The sequence below is a fragment of the Castor canadensis genome, chromosome 7 (genome assembly GCF_047511655.1).
Source record: "Castor canadensis chromosome 7, mCasCan1.hap1v2, whole genome shotgun sequence".
Classification (NCBI taxonomy): Eukaryota; Metazoa; Chordata; class Mammalia; order Rodentia; family Castoridae; genus Castor; species Castor canadensis.
In genome coordinates this window covers 91,494,013-91,514,289 of record NC_133392.1, presented here as the reverse complement: position 1 = coordinate 91,514,289, position 20,277 = coordinate 91,494,013, and the positions used below count along the sequence as shown (strand labels likewise).

The 20,277-nt window shown below is 38.6% G+C and overlaps 1 protein-coding gene and 1 non-coding gene across 3 annotated transcripts in view; one reads left to right on the top strand and one right to left on the bottom strand.

Moving 5' to 3' along the window:
* Positions 1–20,277, bottom strand: part of LOC109688705 (uricase) — an 84,196-nt gene that overhangs the window by 16,079 nt on the left and 47,840 nt on the right. Inside the window, exons 2-5 of one of the 2 annotated variants that reach the window (XM_074079590.1) lie at positions 15,657–15,782; positions 9,903–10,121; positions 6,204–6,320; positions 6,028–6,106 (exon numbers count right to left, since the gene is read on the bottom strand). In XM_074079590.1, coding sequence (XP_073935691.1) covers positions 6,028–6,106; positions 6,204–6,320; positions 9,903–10,079 — 373 coding nt within the window. In that variant the 5' untranslated portion in view covers positions 10,080–10,121; positions 15,657–15,782. The remainder of the gene's footprint in view (positions 1–6,027; positions 6,107–6,203; positions 6,321–9,902; positions 10,122–15,656; positions 15,783–20,277) is intronic. The other variant, XM_074079589.1, reaches the window with a different exon arrangement.
* LOC141425226 (U6 spliceosomal RNA) lies at positions 16,398–16,503 on the top strand. The gene has a single exon (XR_012450314.1). It is a non-coding gene; the product is annotated as a U6 spliceosomal RNA (small nuclear RNA).

Genomic DNA, 20,277 nt, shown 5'->3' with positions numbered 1-20,277 from the left:
GAAGCCTGTTTTCCTTTTATGATCAGCAGAGCCCTGTACTCCATGGCTGTGCTGAAAGTAATTTTGTGGAAGTCACTAATGATGTCTGTTTGCCAACTACAGAGTTTCTCTTTGGTTCTTTTTTAACCCAAACTTCTTTTTTTTTTTCATTTTTCTTTTATTATTCATATGTGCATACAAGGCTTGGTTCATTTCTCCCCCCTGCCCCCACCCCCTCCCTTACCACCCCTCACTCAATACCCAGCAGAAACTATTTTGCCCTTATCTCTAATTTTGTTGTAGAGAGAGTATTCATTTCTCCCCCCTGCCCCCACCCCCTCCCTTACCACCCCCCCCTCAATACCCAGCAGAAACTATTTTGCCCTTATCTCTAATTTTGTTGTAGAGAGAGTATAAGCAATAATAGGAAGGAACAAGGGTTTTTGCTAGTTGAGATAAGGATAGCTATACAGGGCATTGACTCACATTGATTTCCTGTGCGTGGGTGTTACCTTCTAGGTTAATTCTTTTTGATCTGACCTTTTCTCTAGTACCTGTTTCCCTTTTCCTATTGGCCTCAGTTGCTTTAAGGTATCTGCTTTAGTTTCTCTGCATTAAGGGCAACAAATGCTAGCTAGTTTTTTAGGTGTCTTACCTATCCTCACCCCTCCCTTGTGTGCTTTCGCTTTTATCACGTGCTCAAAGTCCAATCCCCTTGTTGTGTTTGCCCTTGATCTAATGTCCACATATGAGGGAGAACATACGATTTTTGGTCTTTTGGGCCAGGCTAACCTCACTCACAATGATGTTCTCCAATTCCATCCATTTACCAGCGAATGATAACATTTCGTTCTTCTTCATGGCTGCATAAAATTCCATTGTGTATAGATACCTCATTTTCTTAATCCATTCGTCAGTGCTGGGGCATCTTGGCTGTTTCCATAACTTGGCTATTGTGAATAGTGCCGCAATAAACATGGATGTGCAGGTGCCTCTGGAGTCACAGTCTTTTGGGTATATCCCCAAGAGTGGTATTGCTGGATCAAATGGTAGATCGATGTCCAGCTTTTTAAGTAGCCTCCAAATTTTTTTCCAGAGTGGTGTACTAGTCTACATTCCCACCAACAGTGTAAGAGGGTTCCTTTTTCCCTGCATCCTTGCCAACACCTGTTGTTGGTGGTGTTGCTGATGATGGCTATTCTAACAGGGGTGAGGTAGAATCTTAGCGTGGTTTTAATTTGCATTTCCTTTATTGCTAGAGATGGTGAGCATTTTTTCATGTGTTTTCTGGCCATTTGAATTTCTTCTTTTGAGAAAGTTCTGTTTAGTTCACGTGCCCATTTCTTTATTGGTTCATTAGTTTTGGGAGAATTTAGTTTTTTAAGTTCCCTGTATATTCTGGTTATGTATAGTTGGCAAATATTTTCTCCCACTCTGTGGGTGTTCTCTTCAGTTTAGAGACCATTTCTTTTGATGAACAGAAGCTTTTTAGTTTTATGAGGTCCCATTTATCTATGCTATCTCTTAGTTGCTGTGCTGCTGGGGTTTCATTGAGAAAGTTCTTACCTATACCTACTAACTCCAGAGTATTTCCTACTCTTTCTTGTATCAACTTAAGAGTTTAACCCAAACTTCTTATCCCTCTTGTGGCAGAGGCTAAGTATTTCCACTTCTTCCCTGGCACCCAGCTACACCGCATTTTGCTGTCTCTCTTGCAGTCAGACATGGCTGTGGGATTCTCTCCAGAATGCTGTGCACCATTTTCAGGCCTGGCACTTAATGCTTGAGGGGTTTTGCCCTCTCCTTTTTCTCCTCCAGCCTCTTTACCTCTCCTTGTTGTCTGGCACAGGAATTGACTCTCAAAAGTGACCCCACCCCCAAAAGTAGGAATTAGAATGTAAGGTTCTAATTTCATTAACCTGGGATTCTGAGTAACTTCATGGAGCAGAGCACCCCACCACATACAGGAACACTGAACAGGACTTTTACAAAAAGAAGAAACTTCTGTGCTCAGCCATTGCACATGGATCTGTTTGTTGTGCCTCCTGTTGCCTCAGTAACTCTTCCTGAATTCTCCAAGCATGTTTTTCTTCTGTTTCCATGACACCACTGTCTCCAGTCATCCTATCTTTTCTGACTAGTCTCACTCTTCAAACTGTCCAAACCTTGAACTAAGAAATTTTCCCAGGGGCTTCGTCCTCTTTCCTCTTCTCATTTTATCTGGTTTTCTGGAATGTTTTCATTCCCTCTGGTTTCACCTACCACCAATCTGTTGAGAGTCCCCCAAATCCATCTCTATTTCATATTCCAAAACTCACTAACCCCCCCAAAAACTTCTTCCTTATATATGTTCTCTTTAGTCAGTTCCCCCCACTCTTCCCATCTTAAGGTCTACTCTAAGTCCTCTTTTCCTCCAACCTTCTATCTCTATTCAACCTCTACACTTCATAAATGCCTTACATGTGACTGCCAACAACCACTAAGTCTCTCCATCTCTATTTCCACTGCCTTGGTTCAGACTCCATCATGTCTTCATCTCTACAAGTCTCCAAATATCTCACTAATGCCTGCTTCTCTGGCCTACTGACCACACCTTGGTCAGCAAGACGAGCAAAAGCACATACATACACACCCTCACTCACTCTACCTGATCATTAAAGACTTTCTCTGCTTCCTTGTTATACTAAGCAATAATTATGGCTATTTAAGGAGTACTTCCTATGTGCTGAATGCTTTCATAAAATAAATTTAGCACTTTTTTCTCTGGACAGTTATAGAGGCGAACCCTAAAAGCATCCTCATGTTACAAATGAAAGCCCACTGAGGTAATGTAACTCACTTGCTCTCCATAACAAAGTTGCTAAGTGATAGAGCTCAAATTCACATAAAGTTCATTCTGACCTTAAGAAGAGGACAAAAGTAGGAAGAAGAAAAATAGAGGACGTGAATGGATTTGGGTTACAATACATACAGACATGGAAATGTCATGAGAAACCCCCTATAAAACTATCTTAAACAAACAAAAATGTCATTTTTTTTCTTTTACATAATCAGAGAAAGGGAGGGTGAACAGGTCCTGTCTGGGGTGTTGGTACCAGTGGGAGGGAGGAGGATGAGGGGAAAGGGTGTGGGAGGGTGAATATGGTGCAAATACTGTACACATGTGTGTAAATGGAAAAATGAGACCTGTTGAAACTATTCCAGGAATGGGGGAAGGGGAGATAAAGGAGAATGATGGAGGGTGTGAATTCAACTATGATATAGTTGATATATTAAAGAACTTTTGCAAATACCAAAATGTACCCCAGCACAATAAAAAAATATGATAACAACACCATCTACATCAGAAATAAGGTCAATGGAGTTGAGGTATCAAAATCCTTAAACTGTCCATGAAGGTGAATGAAGGTGTGAAAGTACTAATTTTTATGGTTTCCTTTTTCTAGCAGAATAGAGAGATTCTTTTCTTCCTCCTTTGGTTTTTGACTTGTTAGTCAGTATCTTTAATTTTATTGAAGTAGAACTAACACACAAGTCATTACACAATTTCCATGTTTTCCAGATAGTACAAATACAAGATGACGAAGCCTTTGTCAGGCTGGGTCCTTGAGTGACTATGTGGTACAGAGCACCTTTCTCGGCCCTGTGCAGAATGGCCTGGTCAAGAATACAGTATGAGCAAAATTTGATGGTGTGGGCATGAGATTTGGGGTGATGGTATAAATCCACCCTAACCTCAACAAAGTAAAGGCACAAAAGAAAATTTGACTGGGAGTAGTGAGAGAAGTCTGTTTTGTTCACTTCCTATAATACTGCTGTCTTGTCAATTACAATGTAAAATTAAATCCATGCTTGAAAAATAAAACGATTTATATAGTTCATTCTGACAACAAGGCCTCTGGGCTTAACTACTGTGCAAACTTGCCTTTAAGTTGCACTCAACTTGTTAGTACAGCACGTGAAGCCCTTCAGAGGCCTCCAAGGAGCCAGAGCCACTGAACTTCTTCCGGTTTCTTAAATGTTTTTCCCTTCCAACAATTAAATAAATACGTACTCTCCCAGTATAGGACAGTAAGGCAGGAGCTCAGTTATTTAGCTCACCTCTTCCACTCTTTTCTGTGCCCCGTATCCTGTTTCACCTGCCTGTATTCCCCCTTCTACATCCAGCATATTTTCAAATGCCATTTGGAATATTTTCCCCTCCCCGTCAAGCCTTCCAGATTGTGCTGGGAGTTACTTTTGTGCTTTTTTTTGTTCCCTTAGCACGGCTTTAATCCCTCTGTTGTGGTCTTTAGCTCCCATGCTATAAGTCTTAGGTCTGCCTCCTACGATTCATTTACTGTGAACCTACCAGGGTCAGGGAATGTCTCATTCATGTCTTCACCTACAATCCTTGGAGATCATAAGTCCTCAAAATGTTGAATGAATACTATATGAATGGATGACAGCACTTTTCATAAATGCTTTTATTTTTATTCAGCTCCCCTGAAGTCTATTATTTTGTATAATTGAAAATGGAGTGATAGCGTTAAGTGTCCCAAACATCGCTGAAAACCATTTGAAAGCTGTGCTGATCAATACAGTAACCATTAGCCACATGCAGCTATTAAACACTTGAAATATGGCTAGAGTAAAATTCAAAGAATGTAAAATATTTTTAAAATTCAAAGAATGTAAAATATTTTATTAATTTTTTACATTATATAAGTAAAATTTTGGATCTATTAAGTCAAATGAAATATAATATTAGAATTAATTTTCCTCATTTCCTTTTGTTTTTCTAATGTGACTAGTAGAAAAAACTTTAATAACATATGTAGCTTGTATTGTATTTCAGTTGCAGCAGGTTTATAGTTTCTAATTTTTTAAGGGTAGTCAGAGTAGTTTGGGTAAGAAAACACTAGTCTAAGAATTAGGAAAATTTTCTCTCTCTCTCCTCCAAAGTCATGCACGGAAAGAAAGAAGGAAGGAAGGAAAAAAGGGAGGGAAGGAGGAGTCTCTTTTATATAACAATAATTTTATAACTGTTAGTCAAACACTGAGAAATCCCTAGCTAAATCTAGACTTAATACAGATAGCTAAAAACATTAAATAGTAGCTAGAATACTGGAACTTTCTAAGGAATGTATTATCCAATAGAACTCAAGATGAGACGAGACCTTATATTTTATTAACCTTGTAGTATCCCTGATGTGTTTTAGATACCACCTCAAATTCTCACTGAAGTCTAGAGAAGAAAGAAAGAGAAAAATTCAAAGGGAAAAAGAGGAAGAGGAAAGAAAAATAGAAACAAAAACAATTCAGTGTTAACACACTCAAATTATAAAGATCATTAAAAGCTTATTTTTTAATTGGGATAGAGGTATTCTTACCATCATGGCTCAATGGTCCTTAGAAGTCTCTGGTCTAAAGCATAGTGAATTATTGAACTCTGATAACCTCAACAAATTAGTAGAATACAAGCTCTGGGAATTTTAATATTTGCTTACTTTAATTATCAGCACTAATAAGGTCTGTATTATAATAATGTCCCACAGTTAATTTTTAAATATCTTGGTAAACAGAATTATATAATTGTCATTGTTATTTTAAATGAGATTCATTTTATAGAAATTATAATACTATCAGTGATTTGTTATGCAAATAAAATGTCATGGAAACTTGATTGCAATTTATATATTTCCTGTAAAGTTTGCTACAATTATAGCATGATATAGTACAAAAATATTGATCAGAGAGTTAAAAAATTTGTGTTTTTGTTGGTCTTGGCCTTTGTTTTCTCTGCCTTACCTCAAAATTGGGTAATAAAAATGCCCCACCCTAGAGGGTTTGTTGCAAAATGAATCATTTCAGTTTTTTATTTTAAGGAAAAAAGTAGATGATTCTTAATATAATCCAAAATCACAATGTTCATTCCTAGCCTACATTTAAAAGCCTTAAAAACTCTCTATAGTTTTCCTCCATCTTAATAATCAGAGTTGTTTAGGGTGGGTTGGGGGAACCTGAAATTGCTTTTGCAGAATCAAAACATGAAAAACAGTTTCTTACCATTTCTCATCTGTTCAACCTCACAGAAGTGTGTTCCCGTGGGAGTGTGGATAAATGCATGGACATGCTTAACTCCATTCTGAAAATGAGGGGAAAAATCGTTTCCTGTAAAATTTCAGCATTCCCACAGCACCAAGTTCTTCAATTAAAGTGGGAGCAAAAATAAGTGTCATAACCTTTTCAAACCGCTTCCAGGGAACTTCTTCCACGTAGACATGAGCTCGGGTGACGTGGTCAAAAGAAGAAATGAAATGCCCACAGATATTCATAGCAAAGCTTTCTATGCTTTTTATCTGTAAAAAGAAAAATGTTAGTAACCAGAGGTACTTGCCCCATTCAGAAGGGCTTTGTTATTGTTGCTGTTGTTATTTGTGGTTTGTTTGAGACAGGATCTCACTCTGTTGCTCATGGCTTGAAACTTGCCATCCTCCCATCTCCATCTTCCCAGTGCTGGGATTACTGGTGTGTGCCACCATAAGCAACAAAAAGTAATTTTTAAAGAGCTCTCTTTCCTGATCAATTGCTCTTCTGAATGAGAGAAGCACAGAATTAGAAGGAATCCCAGGAGACAAATTAGACCTTGTCCAAATTTTTCACTAGAGCTCCCAAATGTAGTTCAAAGATTACTATCTCCAGATGAGACCCCAAAAGGAAACTTGTTTTACAGGAAAAAATGTACTAGTGCATAAGCAAAAAGTAACGTCTACATTCACATTCTTCTCTTAGTGAACTTGGTCACCTCCTGCACCAACCACAGCACTCTCCATAACACTCTGGCCTCTGTGAGGTTTGCAAATGGGCCTGCCAGTTTCCCAAGTAAAAATGTCACTGAGGGGCCACCTCTCCTTCCTTGCCTTCCATGTGATCTTTCTATTGGTCATCCCCAGCTCTCCAGTCTCATAAACCAGCTCCCTACTTTCTCACAAATTCTCTGTATTAATCTCTAGGCATTATTTGATGGTCCAAACACAGTCTGTGAATTACTAATGGCTTTGCTATAATTAAGGTACACTATTTATACAGGTGTCTCCAGCATAGTTCTGTTTTATACTTGTTGTTTCAGAATAATTTATTAATAGCATCCTTTTCAATCTCAAAAGTGTCCTGGCAGCTAGGCACCAGTTCACAGGGAGTAAACAAGACCCCATCTCAACCAATAACTGGGCTCTTAAAATGGTGCACACCTGTCATCCTATGCTACTTGGGAGGCTGAGACAGGAGGATCACGGTTCCAGACTAGTGCAGGCAAAAAAAAGTTTGTGAGAGTTCATCTTAACAGAAAAACGTTGGGTGTGGCAGCGCACACCTATCATCTGATGGACAGTAAAGCATAAAATAGGAGGATAGTGGACCCAGCTGGCCTGGGCAAAAAGCAAGACCCTATCTCCAGAATAATCAGAGCAAAAAGGGCTGGTAGAGTGGTTCTGTCTAGCAAGTGTGAAGCCCTGAGTTCAAACCATAGTATCACCAAAAGAAAAAAAAAATGTCTTGGCCTGGATAAGAAATTATGTGGTCACTCTCTAACGAATTAATTTAAATTTTTTTCCAATATCCAGGTCTATTCCTTCAGTTTTCTACACAGGAGATACAAGAAACTGTGGTGCGTGGCCCTCTTCCATCTCGCAGTACAGGCCTATTTTCAAAAACTTTATTTTTAATTTTTTTTAAGAGAGCAATTTCTTTTTCCATAGCCCTGCCTGTTTACTGGACCAGTCTGATTAGCAAGAGAAAGGCTCAGGGTAGAAATAATCCTTGCAGAGATTACAACTTTGTTCACTTAATGTATTGTGGATGTGGGTTTCATGCAAAAAAAAATGAAAGTATAAGCTTCCCAGTCTAGATATCTTGCCTTTTTAGACATCTTGGAAAATAAGAAATTATCTTGAATTGGCCAGCAATCTACTGGTGACCCAGCACAGCTTCACTCATGCTTAAAGAGCCCAGAGCTGGATGTACTAAAATACCAGGCCCTATTAGGTCTGGGTCACTCTTGAAAGGCACAGCTAACTACCACACACAGATAGCAATTGGTAATGAACTTGAGGAAGCTGGGAGGGCATTACAATTTGGACAAATAGATTTCAATAATAAAAAGAAATGTCTTATATTCAAGATTTCCATCTGTAGTGACAACAGAAAGAGAAATGGTACTTTCTATTAAAAATGGACTCATTCTAAATGAAAAAAATAAATTGATAGGACTCAAAGAAATACATGAAAAACACATTGAATTTTACTCTGAAATCGTGTTAGGACCCTGATTTGCTTATTGCACTAATTTGAGATGACATGTTAATTTGTCCAATGAGATTCTCTGCCTAAAATACTGAAGAAGAGAGAATCAAGAGGTGAGTTAAAAAAAGAAAGAAAGCAAAAGCAAGTTTTTCAGCAAGCTCGAGGATTTTAGGATAGAAAGAAATTCTTAAATGGTTTAAATGTAAAAATAGGCTAAACAGAAATGAGAACATATCAGTTGAAACTATTCCAGGAATGAGGGGAAGGAGAGATAAAGACGAACGATGGAGGGGGTGAATTCAAGTATGATATTTTTGATACATTATAAGAACTGTTATAGAGTGACTAAACTCCCCCAAAAATCAATGGCCCAATGAAGAAACGGGCAAATGAACTGAACATAACCTTTCCAAAGAAGTCCAAATGGCTAAAAAACACATGAAAAAATGCTTGCTATCCCTGGCCATAAAGGAAATGCAAATCAAAACCACACTAAGATTCCACTGCACTCCTGTTAGAATTGCTACCATAGAGAACACCAAAAACAACAAATGCTGGTGAGAATGCAGGGAAAAAGGAACCCTCATACACTTTCCACTATGGAAAACAATATGGAGATTCCTTAAAAATCTAGAAATAGACCTGTCATACAATCCAGCAATACCACTCTTAGGGATATACCCGAAGGAATGCGAGTCAGCTTACAACAAAGGCACCTGCACACCCATGTTTATTGCAGCACTGTTCACAATAGCCAAGCTATGGAAACAGCCACGATGCCCCACTACTGATGAGTGGATTAAGAAAATGTGGTATTTATACACAACAGAATTTTACTCATCCACAAAGAAGAATAAAATTTTGTCATTCACAAGATAGAACTGGAGAACATCATCTTAAGTGAAGTTAACCAGGTTCAGAAGGCCGAAAGCCACATGTTCTCTCTCACATGTGGAATAGAGACCTAGTACAAATACAGCAATATTATGAAACACTGGTCACACTAAAGAGAGATCACACACAGGAGAGATAGGGTAAAAGAAGGAAACTAAGATAAATATGGTTGATATACTTTCTAGACAAGAATGCATATAGAAATCTTAAACCAGCTGAAACCACCATAAGAAACGGACTAGGGTAGAATGAAAAAAGTTAGAGGAGATAAGCCAATTGGGGTTATTTTATTTATATATGGAAATACCATAAGGAAACTCCCTGTGTATCTGCCTTTATCTCGAACAAGCTAAAATGTCATGTTTTTCTTTTTATCTTTTCTCTTTTTTCTTCTACAAAATTGAAGAACAGGAGGGCACAACAGCTCCTGCCAGGGGAGAAGGCTAGCACCAGTGGAAGGGGGGAGAGGACAGAGAAAGGAAGTAGGAGGGTGAAAAAATGTGTTCAAATGTATGTAACTGCAAAAATGTTACATGTTGTAACTATTCCAGGAACTGGAGGGGGTGGGAATAAAGGAAAATGGTGGAGTGGGTGAATTCAGTACGATGCATTGTAAGAACCTGTGTAAATGCCACAATGTACCCCCACCCAGCACAACAAGAAGTAAGTACTACCCCTGATCTCCCACGCTATCTTATAGTAAATCTGCGACAGGACAGACAGCATCTATGAGGAATGATGCATACCCCTTTGAACTTTGCCAAGACCTGAACTGTGTTCTTGATGGTGTCTGTAGGGATGATGTCTGAATTATCGCCATGCAGATAATCTCTTTTGGAGCTCAGAGTCAGTTGTACTGAAGTTGCCACCTCTTTAATGCTATGATATTTTCCATCTCGTTGAATATGGAGAACTTTTACCATATCCTTCCCATAGCCAGTTCGAACAAACTCCACTTCATCATTCTGCAATGAGAGCATAATCATCTTACTGAAGAATACTGAATAAAGGCAAAATGCCAACTGAAATTTCTTTAGGCTTAAAGATCCAGAGATTTTTGAAAGTAATATTACGTCCTACCTTTGAAGAAGAATAGGAACTTGCAGGTTGGGCACAGTGGCTCAGATCTGCAATCCCAGCTACACAGGAAGTGAAGATGGGAAGATTGCAGTTTAAGGCCAGGCCAGGCAAAAGTTAGGAAGAACTGAACTCAAAAAAACAAACGAGGCTTGGTGATGCACACCTATAATCTCAACTAGGTGAGGCGGGGAGGTAGAAGGCTTGTGGGCTGAGACTGACCCAGGCAAAAGTGCTATCCCCTATCTGAAAAACAAACTAAAGCAAAAAAGGTTAGCAACAGGGCTCAAGTAGTACAGCTGCTTGCTGATGACAAAAAAAAAGTGATAATAAAACCTCTAGATCAAAATCATTTAACTTGCTCTGTTTTATTTAATTTCTTTTAATCTAGTCCTTGTAACCACTCTGGGACTAATATTTTCATTTTACAAAGGGAGAAACTGAGGCACAAAGAGGGTAAGTGGCTTCTCTTAGTTCCCATAGCTCACAAAGGGTAGAGTTAAAATACGTACTCAGGTCTGCTGATTTCAAATTTTACAGTGGCCACTATGTAAACCACCTCTCTTCTATAAAATTTCTTGACTATATTATCTGGAAGTAATTCTCTGCCCTTTTTTTTTTTTCTAGAAATACTTTAGAAGAAATGCCCTGTGATCAATAGTAACAATTGGAAAATTGTCTTTTCTGCTTGCTGCTGAAAGGAGAAGAGTAATTGGGTACAGGGTCCAGATTACCTTTGGAAGTCAGAGTCAGGGCCATCTGGCTGCAGGGAGAGCTACACTTTCAGTGGGAAACATTTCATTTAATAGAAGCCTGGTGACTGATTCATTAGGACCCTTGTCTGAAGCTGGAGCCTTAGCTAGAGAGCATGTTCATCTCCACAGGCAGAATCCACTAGATTTGTCACACGGCTGTATTGGTGTTAGAGAGGAGAGGGAGGAAAACATATTCCATGGCATGGAAATTGGACATTAAAATGATAATGACAGAAGGTGACAAAAATAATAAATCAAGAACAGGATACAGTGAAGGTGTATGAAAGTGTTGAGGTAGCAGAAGTGACACTGCTAAGGGCACCAGCTTGAGGAGGCAAGCAATGCAGGCAGTAGCTAGAGGAAGGTTCAGCATGTCTTGAACTGCAAGAGACTCATCCTGGACACCATGAGGTACTTGGCTGCTTGTGGTTCCTGAATGGCAGGGACCGGGGTCTAGGGCCAAAAGTCTCTGGGGTTATTTATCACTTCCATCATGCAACAGAACCCAACACTCAACACAGGTTCTCGGTCCTGTCCCCTGCCGCTAAATATCTGTGCTGCAATAGTTTTAACTTGTGAGAGCAAGTGGTATCTACCATTTGCATAGAGAGATTACATGACAGCCACTTTCAAATCCTCACCCCTGCTCACCTCCCCAGCGTCATGTCTGGTCACTCCCTGCTTTAAACTCTGCTTCAGCTCTCTTGAGCTAATTATGGCTGCTGAGGCTCAGCATGTAGGCTTTTGAATTTGCTTTTCCTTCTTTCTCAAACAGTTTCTTCTCCCTGCTACCCAACCCCCAACACTCTCCTAGTCATTCTCCAGTCCTTCCTTCAGGTACTCTGCCCAACAATTTAAGGAGAGTAGGCGCCCCTTTTATGTGCTCTCAAAGTACTTTGGTCTTGCTGTAGAAGCTTTATCAAATTGTACTGCACTTGCCCCTTCGTGTGTGTGATTCATTTTGAAGCAGTAAACTATGAATGCAAGAACAAGCTCTGTCTTGGTCACTATGGCAACCATAACACTCAGCACAGTGCCTGGAACATAAATAGGTGCTTGATATGTGTGTCATGAATGCATGGATGGTGCTACTAAGCACCTCCACTGCTTGTGTGATGACACAGAACAGTTAATGAAAACACACAAAAGATTGCAACACAGGAAGAACCAATCTAGCTCAGACCCCAATGAGGAAGTTTTGCTTCCTGGGAAAGTAAGGATAGGAACATACAGCTTCTGATCACCATAACATACAGCTTCTCCAGCACAGCCTGGAGATCACAGACACAGATAGCCAGAGAACAAAGGAAGGGCAGAATTGAATGTAAAGTCAGCCATGCAAAGTGCTCACAACGCTAAAAAGATAGCACTCCAGCTCAGTGTGGCCACCTCAAACCAAAGAACAATGAAAATGAAAAAAGTAGAGGGCTACAAGCTCCTGGTTAAGTCAAACAAAACTAGACACCCGACCTGGCATGGTGGTACAGGCCTGTAATTCTAGCACTTGGGAGACTGACATGTTAGGAAGGCAAGTTCAAAGTCACCCTGGGCTACATGGAGTCTCAAAAAAACCTATCTAGACATCTGAGTAAAGTTTGAATAATCAAGTTTATTGGGAAATGAGTCAGAATTAAAAGTACCTAACCATCTGAGCCTGAAGCAAGATGGAGCAAGTCTGCATGGGACACCTGAAAGAGTCTCTTGGCAGGACTCTAGGCAGATAATAGCCTGGACAAGAACTGATACTATTCTCCCCCAGTCCTGTAGTCAGAGAAATCAGAGAAATCAGTCACAGAATGCCACTGTGTATAACACAGGTTTTTGTGCAGAGATCTATGTCCAAGACACCTTTAGGGAAAAGTATAAAGTTTGCTCTCATTTGGAGTGGAGGCAAGTGACTAAGTAAATGACATTTGGGCTCTGGAATCAGGCAGTCCAGGGAGAATTCTTGCCCTGTCACCCATTAGCTGTGAATAGAGGCAAATTCTCCATCTATACAGTAGGAGTGATATAGGTTTCCATCTTTCAGGATTAATGTGAGGGGTACATGGTAAAAGTGCCTGGCAAATAGTAAATGCTCAAAAAATGCTACATAATTATAATTGATAAGTAATATTATATATTACATTTTGCATTGAAGGATCCTTTCAGTTACTGTTAGAAATAAATATATAAAGTATTCTCCAAATCAGAACTGGGGTGGGTAAAATCAAGGAGCTGCTGCTCTGATAGGCCCTACTTCTGCCTGTCTACCCTCAGGTACATGATCTTATTTAAAGTTTCATGATCCACTGATATCCAAGCCTTTGAGTGCCTCTCCTCAGGCTTGCATCATTTAAGGAAACAAAGTTAGGAAAGGAGACTCAATTTCTTACAATAATACTCAGAGCAAAATACAGTAGGAATAAATCTCCACCTTGCTCTGCACAGGAACAAGCCCTTTCCTATATATGTTTTGAAATATAAAGGGCCATCAACTTGTTACTTGTTTGTATGTAACGTTGGAAAGAATTCAAAATTTTTAAATGACTTAGAATTTTTCACTTCTGCAATGAGGTCACAAGTGTTCTCATATTTCTAGGCCATTTTGAAGGTGGTTAGGTTATCATGGCAGGGGTTTTTAGCCTGGAGTCTACTAACTACTCCTAATGGATGGATTTTGGGTAGAATTATGTACTCTATGAAGTTGTAATTTAAGCCTTGTGTATTTGGGCGGGGGTGGATTTTTCTGGGGAATGCACACATAGTCTTCATTAGATTCCAAAGGGGTTCATGACTCATAAAGGTTTAAGAAACATTGCTGCAGATAATTGGGGTCCAAATTGTTAGGATCATTTTGCTTGTTCTGACCACCAGCCATAAGATAGCACAAGGGAGATGACTTAGTCATGCACAGCCTCCCAGGTTCAGTGAGGCAGTATCACGGAAGTTAAGAGCACATGGGCCCTTCAATCCAACTTCTGGCACCACCTGCTAGCTGCATGGCTCTGTGCAAGTTTCTTAATCTTTTTATTTCTTCTTTTTTTTTTGATTTATTAAACAGGATAATGGTTGCAGCTATTTCCTCTAATTGTTGCAAGGTTGAAAGTAAGTGCTTCAAATGGTGAGTAGTACATAGTGTCAGTGAATGTCAGCTGTCATCATTATCTTGCCTGTCAACTTGACCAGAAGTAGTGGTTGGAACATTTTGATATCAATTCCATCACTAAATATGCAGAGACAGTCTTGCTTCTCTTTTTGATAAAGAAGACTTACAATTCCATGTTGTATAGGCACACACACTGCCTTGTGCTGTTGGTATTCTGCTGATAAAACAAATTCTTGTCGATACAAATCATATTTTGAATGAATCCTAGCTGTTTATACACACTAAGGACAAATCTTCACATAAAGCTAAAACTCTTCTCCACCCAGGCACTATGCTTTCTTGCTCTGTGCCTTTACTTACATATACCAGACACCCATCAAATTTCCCCACTTCCTCTATGAAGACTGAGGGAGACAGAAATACATTTCTCTAGCTACACAGCCAAGACTTGACTTCAGGCCTGTCTGTTCTGTTAACTGTGCCTTTGCCTGGAATGCCCTTTCCTCTCTCCATAGGTTGTAGACCCCCTCTGTGAATCATGGCTCTTGCCTTCAAACTCACAGTGCACTGCAGTGAACAGGCTCTTGCTGTTGAAGTCACTTTCTTCCTTTCTTATTCTCATTTGTGTGCATGTCTTAGTATTCCCCAAATCAGTGTTCTGATAACAAGAACAAGTCATCTTTCTATTCCTCACATTGCTTAACAGTGCCTTATAAGTTGCCATAAATTATTTGTCCAAGAATGTCTCCCTCATATTGCAGATCATTTCAGAACAGTTAGATCATTTTTATTTTGATAGGAAAAACATTGTTTTAAGCCCAATGCAACCCTACAATTCAGATTCACATCATATTTTTAAGTTACAGGATAAAGAGGGTAGAGCAAGAGTCCCCTACATCCATCTATGTTTTCCTTATAAGAACTTTTATAGGGAAAAGAAACAAGGCTTGTTTGTGTCACTTGTGAGCTCATATTAGTCTCAAAAAAAAAAAAAAAACCTTTGTGAGCCCACACATGAGCCCCTCTGCATTATTATTGTTTTTTAATATAATTATTTTCATTTTATTAACTTTTTGTGATACTAGTTTGAAAGCAGGGCCTCACACTGTGCCAGCCTCCCTCTGTATTATTAAATATTACCAGAAATACTAATATTATGACAAAATTTCCAACTACTTAAGCTTCTAGAACACATTTATTTTTTGCACAGAGCTCCATTTTACTGACTTCTTTTAGCTATGGCCTTCTGTTTCTGATTCTAGCACACCATACTTCAATTTCTTAATTCTGCTGGCAAAGGAAAATATTTGAATTAAGGTTGTTGTTTTCAGCTTTTTCTAATTCTTAAAAATTTTGGGTGCTGAGAGTGTGGCTCAGGGGTAGAACGCTTGCCTAGCATGTGTGAGGTTCTGGGTTTGATTCTCAGCACCAAAAAAAAAAAAAAAAATTTTGGTCTAGCATGTCTGTGTGTTCACAAATGTATCTTCATATAAGGAGATTTCAATTAAAAGAAAACTACTGGGAAAATATTAGGCAAGATAAGAGGAAATTTTATCTATTTAACATTTACAATAATTAACCTTTTCTGTCCAGTCTTAGAAGAGCTTCTATAAGGACAGCCTCTCTCTCTTTCTCTCTGTCTTTGGAATGTGCTGGAGAGGTTCTTCAAATCTTCTGCCCAGGTTTCTTCTTCATTTGGCTGTTTCCTTGGGCATTTGTATACATACAAAAAAAAATTCAGAGAAAAATGCTGAACTAATATAAGAAAAGTAAGCACTCATATGAACAATTTTAATGTCACTTTGTGGATCTTGACAACACATAAGAACAATAGTAGTGAGTAATAATCTCAGAGGCAGCTGGGTTTTTTTTGTTGTTGTTGTTGTTTTTGTTTTTGGCTGCCTAAATGTTAAGCCTACCCTCTTTGGAGTACATTGATATCCAGTAAAAAATGTCATGTTGCATTAACCTGGGACTGGTTTATTGCTATCCAGGAGGATGTGCATTATGTTCAAAGTTGGTGCTAAAGAGGTTTGTCAAGCAGATGTTTCAAGAGCAGTATAAAAATTCATCTGCATAGTTATGGTAGAAAGAAAAGGTAATCTGTCACCTAGTGAAGACTGCAATTATAGGTGCTCAGATATTTTCTTTCTTCTGCCTGTTACCAAGGAAGAGACACTGATCACTAAATGGCAGAAGAAATGCTAATTTTCTTGCCAATATCACCACAGCACCAACAACCTTAGGGTAGGGAACCTGGAACAAGACTCCTTGAAGCATTTAAAATTGGGACAGGTAACCCACAATGAAGAAGCGGTGGCATGCACTTCGGCAGCACATAAACTAAAATGCAAACAAAACAGAGAAGACTAGCGTGACCTCTGTGCAAGGATGACATGCAAATATCGGTAAGCATTCCAGTTTTTAAAAATATTTCTAAATTTAAAAGGAATTGGCAGTGATCTCCAAAACTGTGGTTGGAAGAAAATGATACTGAAATGCATATACTGAAAGATATCTGTTTCTGAATGTATGTTCTTAAAAATAAAAATAATGGTAGCAAACATGTATTGAGGGTTTGATGTGTATCCGGAAATTTGCATATGTCATTTCTTCTGTCTAAGTTTGATGAAAGGAGACAGGCCAAGAAACCTTCCAAGTGGCATAGTTACCAAGTGAGAGAGGTAGAATGAAAGCCCAGTCCAGTGCCTCCAAATGAGATGCTCTTTACCACTGCATCATGGTCCCTTTGATCTGCTTGACAAATCTTTTTCAAGTCACAACGCATGAAGGAAAGAAAGAAAACACTGATCCCAAGGGAAGGAGTTAGGTTATGTGCCATTCTACCACTTATTTCTCACCCATTGGGACCTACATTATCTTATCTCTTCCTTACAACAACTGAGGGCAGAAAGAATTCCTATTCAAATAAACTAGCTCAGCCATTCAAACAAGCTACCCAAATTCACACAGCAGACAGACAGACTGGAGTAGTGAGAACAGTACTGGTGAGACTGGACTATAACAGGCAGAAACTTACTCAACACCTCTTGCCCTTTACCCACACCATCCTCTTTTCTAGTTCTCTGGTCATTTTTTTTTTAAACTTCAGGGGACTATTAGCTTAGATGGACTCTGTGTTTATGGTGGGCATTGTTGAAGGGCGGCTGCCTCTTGGGAAGGATGAAAGTTCAGCTTCATGTTTTCAACAACAGGACACTCCTTTGAGTTGAACATTGACTTTTTATCCGGATAAGGACCATTGTAAACATCCGGATAAGGACCATTGAAAACATGAGTAATGCAGACTTATTTGAGGCCATTTAAAATTATATCACCAAAGAACTGGTTTTACTCAACCTGCAAGCAAAAGAAAGTCTGTCATAAGTCTGTCATGAAAGAAGAGGAAACAAATGTGGAAAGGAACCAGAAATTAATGGCACCAGTTGTATGCCAAGGTTGTGTATCTATTACCCCAGTGAGCCCTGATAGCTGTCTGTGAAAGTAGAGATTCTGAGTACCACCTTCAGAAAAGGTCAAATCCGCATAGCTTCTGAACATGGTAGTACACATCTGCAATCACAGCTCTCAGATGGCAGAGACAGGAAGATCACAAGTTCAAGGTCAGCCTGGTCCCCAGAGTGAGTTAGAGGCCAGCCTAGACTACATAGTGAGTCTCCAACAATAACAACATATAAAAAAAAGAAAGAAAACAAAACAACACATGGCTAGTGAAAGACAGGGTTAGGTCTGGCTTGTTCTTTTCACAATAGGTGCCTCCCTGACTTATAAACATTATAATGAAATTCTTTATAATGGGATTTTACCTACTAACTACCCACATTTATTTCTCTGATTAGATTTCATTCACTCTAAATTCCATATAACCCCCAAGTTGAAGTCTCTGAGACCAAACTCATTCAACCCATGCACCCACGAAGCTATACTGATTTAGTTCCTCCTCGGTGACAAGCATAGTGCTATGCCAGGAGATGCAAAAACCACAAGGCAGATGCTCTTCTGCCCTCACAGAGATCACTTCAACATATCTCCTGTGAAGAATCAAATAGTTGATATTTTAGGGTTTTTTAGACTATAAGGTACTGTTTTCATGATTCAGTTCTGCCATTATAACATAAAAGCAATTGCACATAATACATAAACAAATGGGGATGGTTGTGTTCCAATAAAATTTTACTTATAAAAACAGGCTATGGGCCATAAGAACTTCTCTGACCACTGTCTAGAGGAAGATTCAGAGAAGTAGCCAAGTAATTAGCGACACATTGCATCAATTACTCTAATTGAAAAAATACAGTGAGCTCTGGGAATCCATTGCAGGGAGACCTAAGCCAGATTGGAAGAGATCAAAAATGGCATCCAGGAAGAACCTCAGAGCAACTTGGACAATGAGTAGAAATTAGCCCAGTATAATTTTCCATCCTTTTCCACTTATTCTACTCATGTTTGCCTTTAAGCACATTTCTCATAAGCAATTCTTTTGTCTTCATTTGCTTCTCTTGTCTCTTTTTAGCAAAGTCAAGCTTTCTCCCCTTCCTTCTGCAGACATATCAAATTTTTCCTTCAGTCTCTCACATGCTGGATTTTTCTCAGTCTTGTAGGAACAAAAATAAATCTGAACTTAAACAGATAAATTTTATGGTATGTAAATAATGCTTCAAAAAGCTACCTAAAATATAAATAAAGCCAGCAGCCTGCTTCTTAGGAATGCTCTCAGGATGAATGTACTTTGATGAAGCCAGGATAGACCAGGGTCTGGAAAACACCTAGCTTTATCTTAATCTCAAAAAAAATCTTCACAGATAAAGCTTCAAGGAGCATGAACTTACAGCCAAAAAATCAAAAATAGACACAATAGCAAGGTATAATGAGAAAGAGAGACTTGCAGCTGTAAAGACTTCAGCTATTGGACTACATATATATATATAATATATATATATATAAAATATATATAATATATAAATATTTAAATGTATTAAATATATAATATATTTAATATGTGATTGAGAATATGAGCAAGAAATAAACAACCAAGTAAATTTAGAAAAAAAGCAATTAAAACTTCTAGAAATTCACTAATAAGTGGATTAAGAAACAGATTAAACACAACTCAAGAAAGAATTAGGTATTTGGAAGAGATAGACTAAGTAACAGATAATTCTCTTTAGAGAATTAGGGAACTAGAAGGTCCAAATAAAGAATCAAGTACCAATGCAGGTACACATGGAGCTAGAATGCATGAGAGAGACAGAAAATGTATAGAAAGATGTAATAAAGAGAATGCAGTGATACTGTTCAATGACATCAACCTAACGATGTCTTTCTGGGCCTTAAAATAAAATTGGATTTATCAAATACCATCCTAATACAGATATCTTACAGGAAAGTAAGAGTGGTCATAGTTAACATTTAAAAAATCAGTTACTACCAAGCATTGTTCTAATTCAAGACTGGGATTTTCCAGAATTACTGGATGAATGAATGAAAACCTTCAAACTTTCGTAAAATCAAAAATTCATTTCCAAGTAAAGAATTCTTCCCTGTTTGCTTTACTTGACCAAGTTACAATGAAGGCATTTTCTATTATTGTTAGAGGTAATTTACTAGTGATATTTTCATATCATTCCACTACTTAAGCTTCAAAAGCAGGAAATATTGTGAAAAACATTATGTCAAGTCTGTGTTTTCTTAATGCACCAAACATGACTTTGATCTTTTTAGTAACAATATGGCTTTAGGATCATACTGGAATCCCTGGAAACCCTTGGTGTGTGGTACACTAGTTCAAAACTAGTGATTGTATGCAGAAGGTTGTTGAATGACAACCAGCAAGTTCAGCTCAGCAACACCAGGAAATAAGAAAGTTTATTGAAAGTGATATCTGAAAGAAGCCAACCGAACAATGTCTTTCCAGACCACGGAATAAAATTGAATTTAGCAAATACCATCTTAATATATATGTTCCCTCAGTCCACCTTACAGGAAAATGAGAATGATTTTAGCTAACATTTAAGAACCCTTTAGCACTACCAGGCATTATTCTAAGCATGTTCTGAGGAGAAGAAAACATGACTTATTTTACATCCTATTCCAAAAACTGTCTTCATTCTGTTCCCTGGAGAAGATGCCGCATAGCCTGGGCCTTGGAGCAGTGAGTTCAAAGTTTTCAGGTATACCAGC